Source organism: Hakea prostrata, chromosome 3 (assembly GCF_041222555.1).
Source record: "Hakea prostrata isolate BN-2017 chromosome 3, UWA_Hpros_2, whole genome shotgun sequence".
Taxonomy (NCBI): domain Eukaryota; kingdom Viridiplantae; phylum Streptophyta; class Magnoliopsida; order Proteales; family Proteaceae; genus Hakea; species Hakea prostrata.
Window position 1 is genome coordinate 73727936 of NC_142602.1, and position 10580 is coordinate 73738515.

Genomic DNA, 10580 nt, shown 5'->3' on the forward strand with positions numbered 1-10580 from the left:
TTATGGAGTTATAATTTATAAAATTAGATGTTTGGTTGTGGAATGGAATCTGTAGATTCATCTTAAAAAACTATTTGATCGACGTGATTTTTGTGAATGTGCAAATGTATAGTTTTTTTGAAATCTCTGGATTTCACCCTTACCCATAAATCTACAGATTCACGATTTTAGTGTAAAAATGTTAATCTTTAGATTTCATGAATTTAGAGATTTTTACAACCAAACGGGTATAATTCTCAGATTCATGAATCCAGAGATTTGAAATCTCTGGATTCATGTAACCAAACAGGCCTAAAGTATTTTCTTTGAAAATGGATGATAATCGGATTCGAAAACCGAATAATCGGAAATCGGAAATTATCCAGTTTGAGTAAAGTATTAAACACATCTTTATAAAAAAGGGCTGATACTCGGATTTGGAAACCAGTAATCAACAACTGGAAATTGGTAATCAGAAAAAAAAAAAAATGACAATCACCAATTAATAATTGGATAGTTTATCAGATATTCGATAAAGTTCTGGATTCGAATTCGGATGCTTACTTTAAATTTATGCTCGATTCGAATTTGGATAGCGGTTTTGCTAATTAGATTTGGATTCAGATACTAGTGTATCCGAGCCGAATCCGATCCGTTTCCAGGTCTAAGAAAAGTTTAGTTTTATTTTTTATTTTTTATTTTATTTTTTAAGATGATGATTGGGGAAAGCCCAACCAGTTGTAGATGGAATTGAATCATTTTATTTTTCCTTCCAATCAAGGTTTTGGAGAAAGAGTTTGGTGAAGTTTGCATTTCAATGGCAATAAATGCTTACCCAGCTATTAATAAATGTCCAACAATATCCCCAGCTGATAAGTGATATCCTCCCTCAACATCCAAATAGTTAGAATTCAGAAGTTCTATAATTGCATATGTCTCAACTAGGTAGTTATCATGTGTTCTTCAACCTCATATCAAAATTCTGGGATACATAACAAAAAGATTTAATCTCAATATATGGCTGTCTTCTTTCTAATTTCAAATTTTACTATAAATAGTATCTAAATAAATTATTAATGAAGAGCAGGAGGATTTTTTAGTTTCACTTGAATATACTCTGTAAAGGGAAAAAATGTACGTTAAGGGCATTCATTATGGATGTGTACAGCGTTGCCTTCAAGTTATCAGCACACTGATACAAAAAAAAATTTATGCTCCAGGAACTGGGATGTCCTCAGACTGAAAGGTATCTCTAGATTGCTTTTCTGGGTAGAATCCATCCAATACAATCAAGAAAAACTGAGCTGCGAAGCAATTACACGCACAGTAACTTGGATGCTGTCATCTGTTAACTAACAAAGGGCATGTATACATATATGAATGAGAAAAAACATTGGCTATCATCTAGCTACATTGTGGTTTACAGCATATCATGAACTTGCATTTCACGCAAGTGGAAAATAATCTCCATCTTAATAGAACCCATAGGGTTTGTCCTCTCATGTTCAAGCAATAGATTTGGATACTGCCTTTAAAGCATTTGAAATATCCTCAGTAGTTGCACCAGCAGTGTGGATCACAAATGGACTTTCCCCAGGAACAATGTCATCCCTCATATAGCTTCCTATGGTTCTGAGCAGCTCTTCAGATCCTTTCTCCACCAACCCTTTCATGATTACAGTCCTGTGGGTTCCTGAAATCATTTCCTCATAATCTGTGTCACCTGTTTCGCCCAGTATCAAGCACATATTTGCAACATTCAGTCCCCAACGAACGTAGAGATACCTAGCATCCATTTCATAAGAAGACAGAAGCACCATTCAGAGCTTGCAGAAAGGAAGGAAATTTTGAATCGTACAACAGATGATATCCTATAATTGTAGTTTCCAAGTTCAAATTACCCAACCAAGTATTAAGCAATTCAACAAGTTTGGATTCTGATTGAGATGAGCTTTGGCATATCTTCCTGTTAACATTGTTCATCCAAGAGGTGATTGATACTTATCTCAATTTTGTATGCCATTTATTAAGTTATACATGCCAATGTCCACAATTTTTAATGTAATGTGTGGGGTTATTGTGGCCACAATGTCAGATTCAAGTAGACAATTTGCATACTTCTTTGGGCTGGCAGAGATACCTAGCCTAACTTCTTGTTCATTTAATGTTCAAATGTTCCAAAGCTAGAGTTAATAGGTAGAGTGGCCCAACAAGTATATAAAATCGTCCAAGGTCTTAGTGTTAATTGATGTAGAATTATTCCCCTGTTTTACACCATAGGATCTACATTTTCATCGTTAAAAAGATTATTCCAGAGAAAGAATTGGATAAGCATTTAATTTTGTACAAAGTAGTCTTAGAAAGCCTGATTTAGCAACAAAGTTTCATTTCTCATCAGATTTGGCCTATCATTTTCACAAATTACTAACCAGTACCTGAGAGCCTGAGCTCGAGATGCAAGCAGAGGGACAACTTGCATTCTTGTGGAATTTCTACAGTACATTGGATGGCAACGCAACCCACGCATTCTTAGCTTCTGCCTCAAATCATCCACTCTTTTCACCTAAGAAGTTGGCAACCACAATATTAGCAGAATCTAATAGCATCAAATAATTAGTTATATACTGTCAATTCCAAACTGTCAATTCCTCCTAGAGATTTATATGTACCTTGGTGGGATCCTTGATCAGATATGATACACAATGAGAATTGCATGACTTTTTGTCTTCCTGGATGGGACTTGAAGAATCATCAGATAGATCTCCTCTACCGTCCAGTGAGTTCATCAATTTCCAGACAGTTTTCTTTAGGCCTTCATTACCCCAACGGTAGTCAATGTGGGAAGTGTAGTCTGGATCTGGACACAGCTTCCCATTCTCTTCTGTATAAGTACCTGGGTAATACATTTCGCTTCCACTACCACATATCAAAGCATCGAATTCAGTTGGTTGAATCTTTCCAGATTTCAAGAATTCTAGAGTTTCAGATACCGACATAGCTGTTGATAATGCAAACCCACAGAATCTAGAGGCTTGGAGATCTGATCTGACAGTCTTGAATACTTCTTGTACTACCTGAAGCAGCTTAGTGTCTGGGTCTCCATTTCTGTCATAACAGTCAATTGCTATAATAATCAGCCTCTTTCGACGTCTCAGGGCAGGATATTTGTTCACCACGTTCTCAAGATGTTTCTTGCCACCCATGCCCTCTTGAGGATTCGATGCTGGTTTCTTTATCTTGCTTAGGATCCGTTTCACTTGGTCTTGTACCTCTGGATCACTATTGGCTGCTGCCACTTTCTCTAGTTCAGAAGGATCAAGAGAACCATTGAGTGAGGACTTCTCCCCATCTACTGATAGCCTCAGGGACATGTCCTGCACATCCAAGAGTGAATCACCGAGGGACTCTTCTGTGGGCATGTCATCCACAGGTGTATCTGTTTGCCATTGTGGATGCCTCATGCGGCATGCTGCCACTCTTGTCAAGTATGTACGGCAGTGTTCAGGCCAGGAAAACAGGTGTATATTCTTCCATCCATTCTTTCTGCATTCATGCCACAGATTCTTTTCTGAAACTAGTTTAAGCAGTGCATCAGCAATAGCTTGTTGATCATGTGGATCCACAAGCAACCCATTGTTCAGTGCCTAAAAATCATTCAAAGAGATAAATAAAATGTTGTTCTGCAACATTCTGAAAATACAACACAAAATATCCTGTCCTGCTTTTATATTCTTGGATAACATTACAAGAAAACAATCCTGGTAGAGAAATTGCTTCTAAACAGATCACCTTAGTAGGATTTACTGTGTTAATTTATAAATCAAGTAAATCTTTACCCACGCTAAGGAAGCAACGAAAGGGTGGGGGTTTACAGTCCCTTCTTTACAAACCTTTCAAAAAATTTCAACAACTACAAGTAAATAGTACACTCAATGGTGGGTCTTTCCTTTGGGCTTTTTTTTTTTTTTTTTTTTTGGGGGGGGGGGGGAGAGGAGTAGGTGGGTTTAGTGGTGCACTCAATAAGCAAGTAAGTAATCTTTGTAATGCTAAGGGGAAGGGGGGGGGGAATTGTATGCACCCAAAAAAGAGGGATTAGTAGTGGTACATACTACACAGAGTGCTCTTTCAACTGAAAGCCAGTGGATAAAAAGCTCATTCATGTCAACTATGGACTAGGTGACTTTTTACTAGAACATAAAAGGTTTCTAGGTTTCCTCAAAGCTATGATCTAGATAGGAAATAGGGTCCACCCATCAAGTTGGAGTATTTGATAATGACCAATGTTGCAAACAAAGCACAAATCAAGTATGCAATTCACCCAAAAGAATTACGCAATGCAACTATCATTATGTTCTTCATTTGTGTATGAATTATTTCCCATTCTATATTTGTCTTATAACCTGAAGTATAGTCATTATCAACAAGAGTAAAAATTCCATACCCGCTGAATATCAACCGGACCACCATTTTTAGTAGCAACCATCGGAAGCCCATGTGCTGCTGCCTAGATAATGTCAGATAGGAGTTGAAATTTAGTTTAATGGGTTTAGAAGATGATATGAGCATTCATGAGATACAAATGAAACAAACCTCAATTAAAGTAAGGCCAAATGGCTCAACCAATGCTGGATTAATAAAGACTCCCTGCCATGATTCCCAACCATCATCTGATCAGCTTTCTTGAAACTGGAGAAATCAACTTAAAGACAGTGATCAATTAAAAATACCTTTGTTTTTGCTGCAAGGCGGTAAATGTCTGGAACATCGGATTGCTTATGGTGTTTTGGGTATGCCACGAGGCCATAGAGGTCATACTTGTCGATCAGCTTCAATACTGTTATGAGGACAGTTGCATTACCACCAGCCAAGACGTCTATATCGTCCCTGTTCCCCATTACGAGCGTCTGTACAATAATATTATTTCCAAATAAGCATCTAAATATTGTCTTGGAGGGAACCTGAGAAACTTGTCCTTACAAGATTAGCAAGCTCTCTCAAAGGACGACATTCTCCAAAGGCTTTTAAGAGGGTAGTGATGTTCTTTTTTGGATCTGGTCTTGACAAGGCCAAGATCATTGGCTTATGAGGATTTGTGAGGAAGCGCATCACCTGTAGAGACATACTTCTTTGATCAAGCAAAAGACAGGTATGATGGTACTGAAAGCAGATAAATTGGTAGCCGAAGACCTACTTCAGACCATATAGGTGGGACTGCTCTAGGAGATGACCCATCAGTGCCACCAATAAGTGCAGTGAGATCCCCATCAACTTCAGGTGTGTCCTCTTGAACCACCACATTGCTGAAGTCCATGCCAGGAGGAATAACCTGCAAATCTTATGTTACTGTATTATCATACTTGTTTCTGCTAAAAACTTTTTTTCTTTTTCCGGGGGGGGGGGGGGGATAATATGAAGCACAACTGTTATAGAACCTATGAGGTATTACTTCAAACTCACCACCATCCTTGGCATGTACCGCCCATGGCAATTGACTCCACGCCTGGCACGGGCACGCAATACCTTCTCCAGCTTCACATCAAAGCCATCATATAAGCCCCACTGCTCTTCAATCTCTTGCTTGGTACTTGTGATGACCAGTTCAGCTGCATCAAGGGATAACTCCTCTGCTTCTATCCTCCGCATTATTTTGTATGTTGAATTTATATCTTCCTTTGATTGGCGTCCTTGCTTTAGAAGTTGTTCCAGTTTGTTCCTTCCAAGAGAATGTCCTGTAAGAACCATTGGGACATTGAAAGCACCAGAAAGAAGCGCAGCACTATCCCCAGCATCTGCATAATGACCATGAATGACATAAGGCCAAACTGGTTGGCCTCCACCAATCTGTTCACCCAAGACCTTGGACATGTTAAGAATGTGAGCAAGAGCCCCATCCACAAACTCTGGAATATATGGCCAAAGTAACTCTTTGTTGAGATACTTGTCCCTCGGCCCAAAGGGAATCCTTATAATATAAGCACCACTGCTCTCGCCAACATCATTTCCATCTGCATCTTCTGAGCCAGCAGTTAACATCTCTGTAGGTTCTCCATAACTCCAATCCACCTCTGGTGAGGATATCTGGCGAGTGAAGAGATCCACCCTGTATACCCCTGGCATCATAGCAAGAGCCCGAGCAAGCTCCACAACATATTTAACCTGAAATTTTCCAAACCAAATTAACAACTTCCTTCCGTCGCAATTTTAAAGTTGATTCCCAAATGTTTATCCTAGTTACCTGTCCCCCAGTGTCAGAATCCCGACCAAGCTCCATGTTTTCTCCACGGACCAAACCATGCAAACTGGTTGGGAGAATGGGTTTTGACAGAAATTTGGGTCAGAATACTAAATTACAGGGTTTTCCTTAGTGAGATCTCATGACCAAATTGTGATGAATGAATGCACCTTGACCAGTGAGCAGCAATATGGTTCAATCCGAACAACTAAACAGAAGAATTCACGTTGTTTTGCACCACAATCCAAGGAAATAGATGTTACCTGATAAGAACAATATAGAGCTTCTTCCCCTTGTTGTCGTCAGACCACACTTCAAGATTGGAAAAATTTCTCTGGAACCTTTTCCTTGGAGTCTCACTCTGCATTAGCTCCCCCACGGTGTCCCCTTTCTCACCCTCAGACAAATCTTCAGACATGTCTTCCGTAGCATCTCTTCGTCCTTGCTCCCGCTCCCACCTCCTGTGTGCCATTCGTTGGAAATCTTCCAATTCTAACTATTCATTCAGCCACGAAAGAAGCATTCTTAGATTTTGCTAAAAGAAAATATTTCCCACAACAGATCCATAAGCAATGATAGCGATCATGATAACAGCAGCAATGACAGAAGTATCTCAAGATCCATTTATTTCACTGTAAGCATAAGTCAATGAATTGATTCCTTCACCTAATTGTTCTCTATCTAGTTCTATTTTTTTTTCTTCTCTTGCCACAATCTTGGCCTAGTTCCTTTGTCATATCTACAGCAATCAGCTATTTCTTTCTGTATACTCTCCTATAATGTCATTCCCTCAATAACCAGTAACCATTAACCTCCCAATCCTACCTTTTTCTTTTTCTTTTCAAACACAAATAGTTAAGACCCAATTCACTAAACAAACAAAATCTGTATTTAAATTACATCCCAATCACTCCAAACAGTTCAAGATAGAGAATGGACAGAAATGGTTGAGTTGAAAACCTGCTTCTTCTTGCGGGTGAGATGCCAAATACGCCAACAAGTGTTCTCGAGCCTGGAGCTGCGTTCACGAGTGTTGCGAGTAGCAACGACCTTGATCCATGCACGATGGAGGTCAGTTTCATCAACACCTGTGACCACTTCTTCAACAAAGTACTTGGTTGGGTTGAAGTCTCCTCTCTCTGGCAGGCTCACTGGCGACGGCTTCTGCTCATCGATCGCAGAAGCCCCACTATCGAGAATTGCTTCCAAGTACCCATTAATCCACTCATTCCCAGCCATTTCTCAGAGCCCAGGTGCTTCAAATTCTTGTTACAAAACCCAATACGAAATGCAAGTCGCAGAGAACAACCTGAAGCTTACATGAACTTGGAACTACGAGAGAAACCAAACCAAACCCAACTGATCAAATCTTTCTACCAACGCACTCGAATACCGAAATGTTAATTTCAAGAGGATGAGTTGCAGAGTTCAGAAAGATATATTGTTCTTATATAATACGGGTATGAACGAGAATGAAAGAGAGCTCTGGTTTGCAATCGGGTTTGCTCTGTTTGTTTGTGTTTTTGGAGATATCATCACACATGATAGGAGGAAGAGGGAGAGAGGCTGTACGTGGAATGATAGAGTGGGAGTGAGCGGCGAGCAGTTGAGCTCTGGCGTGGACACGTGGCAAAGGAGTAGTGGGTCCTTTCACGCGTGTCAGGAATATACAAATTGGAGATTCTTTTTCTCATGTGTACGGCCAAAACGGTCACATCACTCGAGGCTGCCCGGTTCCCAATGCGATCTCAACGTTTCCATATTCTTCTCTCTCCCATTCTCAGCCAAGTTCTCCTCCTTTTCTGTTGCAAAACTTGGGGAGAAAAATGATATTCATCTCGTCAGCAACTATTCCTAGTGTATCAGATTACGTGGTCAACAGAAGTCCACTAACTGAACGGTGCAGATCTCTTTTTATATAGAGTTGCGTAATTTCTCATTGGTTACACAATTATGGTTTGTAAAATTTAGTTCACCAAAGGAGCAGACTTATTCGCAAAGTTACTTAGAGCTCTTGGTGAGATACAATTTGATCCGGGAGGTTACCTTCTAGTTTGGATATTATTGTCTCTAATGATGTTGCTTGAAAGAATCCGGATCATCTCCTCGTCGAGGGAACACAAACAATGGCCTCCTGACCACAAAAACCAGTGGGTCCCATTGGTGAAAAAAAGCTTTTTATTTTTATTTTTTCCAAAAAGTGTTTTTCACCATGGGCCGCATTGATCTTTGTGGTCAGGAAAAGGTCGGGGAGCACACGTCGGGGTCACTGATCCTGACTCTGTTTGAAAACCATACTATAGATTGTAATCCTCTTATTTAATTATTTTTTTAATAAAAACTTCTTATTCTAAAAATAAGAAGAAAAAAAATTTAGTTCACCACCCCTTGAAGGGTAACTCAGTTGTGAGGTGCCGAGTTTGAGTATACGTAATAGATCTCATTCTTTATTAACAAAAGCTACCTATTTCCAAAAAACTTAAAGGGAAAGAAAATTAGTTCACAAATCTCAAAAGATTTATCTAAATACAAATCTCAAAGGGTTGGTTTAGTCGACAATAGTCAATATATTATGAGCTCAAGAGATTGAATTTCTTCAGGCTAAGGCAAAGTCTCATATTTATGAAACCAAACTGAGGATTGGTCGAGGTGCGTATAAGAGGAAGAAAAAAAATCATTTTACTGTACATCTGGCATTATATTTAAGGAAATATTTCATAAATACCCTAAGATAGTTGGTAAAAAGCATAGACACTCCAAATCTACCTTCAAAATGTCTCTTAAATTTGTATTAGAGTAGAATTTGTTAGCATATTCTACTAAATCATGACTAGGTAATTTCATAATTCCTAAGCTATCATATCCTTTATTGTTTGTAACTTTACAATATCGCCTTTAGTAAAATAAAAATTATAAATGACCCTCACAATCTCCCCTCCCTCTTCGGTGAAAGTTTTGCCTCTGATATCTCAGAGTTCCCTTCACCGCCTTTCCATTTTCCCTCTTTGATTAACAAATCTCTTTGCCCTCCCTTTAACCCTTCGTCCTCTTCTCTCAACCCTATCCCTGATAAAAATATCCTTCCTATTTTACCCCCTCTTGCTTGTTCCACCGTGGGCCCTTCTCCCCTTGGGCCCAACCTTACTGGCCCAAGCCCCTCTCCTCACTCTTTGCCCCATGGTCCTATTCTTTTAAACCCTTCGGCCCATTCTTCCAATTCCCTCACTTGCTCTCTCTCTCTCTCTCTCTCTCTCTCTCTCTCTCTCTCTCTCTCGCCTCATCCTCGGACAACCCTGCCTTATCTTCAGCCATAAATTTGAACCCCTCTAAGCGCACTATTATGTCTCCTCCCCCCTCCAATCACCCTATCTTGACAGTGCAAGATGTAGAAGAAGTAACCGTCCTTCTAAAGGGCACAACCCTTACGGTGACGACTTCGTGATTGAGCACAAGGTTTCAAAGAAAAAGAATAAAAAATCAGCTAAATGGTGTTCTTTTGGTCTCATTCTAGCCCTTGTCTTTTGGTTATGTTGTAGTTGCTATGTCTTTTCACTTTAGTTTCGCCATTCTCGCTCCGTTGTATGTTCGTTTTTTCGTCTTTAATGGATTTATTTATTCATCCAAATTTTTTTTTTATAAAGTTCATATTCTTTCTTCCTTTCTTTTTCTTCTTTCATTTGTCATTTTATGTCACAAGATATATAATAATACAATTAAAAGTATATTCATCTTTCTCTTACTACTTTATCATTCTTCCAACTCAATATAATTTGAGGTGTCTACACTTTTTTGTCAATTATCATGGGGTCTTCTTGAAATTTTTTTCTTCCCTTTCTAGTTAATAGTTTCAATCTCTCAATCTATAACACATACATATGGATTCAATCTATTTGGTGATCATGTATGTGGCAGCAAATCATCATCCCTCTTTGTGTGGTTACCACTATCAATCAAACTTTATCTCTTGTCAAGCTTTATGTACCTTAAAAACTCTTGTGATACCCTTTTCTTTCTCTACGTGTAGCTTTCTTAAATTGAATTGGGTAGAAGCTGCAATTGCTCTTCTAGATAGAGAAAGATGGCCTCTCTCAGGTCGGGTGTCAGAGAAATATGTGATACACATTGGACAAATCAAATTAAAGCAAACTTTTGGTGACATTTTTGGTTTAAAGTAAGTTCAGAGATGCCAACAAATCAGTCAGTTTTGAAGCTTCCACTTGCTTTACAATTTGAATGATCTTCTAACCACTCCACTTTTTCACTTGGATGTCCTAAGATCTTTGGGGACTCTTTTTCTTTTCAGTTTCTTTGATCTTGGGGAGATCTAAAAGGAGAGACTAAAAAGAACTTCTTTTTCTCTCTGGTTTTG

The 10580-nt window shown here is 39.0% G+C and overlaps 1 protein-coding gene across 1 annotated transcript; it reads right to left on the reverse strand.

Moving 5' to 3' along the window:
- Positions 1-1080: 1080 nt before the first annotated feature.
- On the reverse strand, positions 1081-7772 carry LOC149023041 (putative sucrose-phosphate synthase 3). Its single transcript, XM_089150904.1, has 12 exons — positions 7172-7772; positions 6475-6707; positions 6215-6278; positions 5437-6135; positions 5171-5305; positions 4957-5088; positions 4707-4883; positions 4570-4623; positions 4421-4483; positions 2649-3623; positions 2415-2542; positions 1081-1764 (listed from the first exon to the last, which is right to left on the reverse strand). Exons 1-12 carry the CDS (start codon positions 7448-7450, stop codon positions 1485-1487), a joined length of 3219 nt encoding a protein of 1072 aa, XP_089007030.1. The 5' UTR covers positions 7451-7772; the 3' UTR covers positions 1081-1484.
- Positions 7773-10580: the final 2808 nt, after the last annotated feature.

What these genes read in the sequence shown, in the direction of transcription:
- LOC149023041 (XM_089150904.1), bottom strand. Translation starts at nt 7,450, where the DNA reads ATGGCTGGGAATGAGTGGATTAATGGGTACTTGGAAGCAATTCTCGAT. An exon ending in GTCCGGTTGATATTCAGCGG is followed by an intron (nt 3,624 to 4,420) that starts GTATGGAATTTT and finishes AATGATTTTTAG; the next exon opens with GCACTGAACAATGGGTTGCT. An exon ending in TCTCGAGCTCAGGCTCTCAG is followed by an intron (nt 1,765 to 2,414) that starts GTACTGGTTAGT and finishes AATGGATGCTAG; the next exon opens with GTATCTCTACGTTCGTTGGG.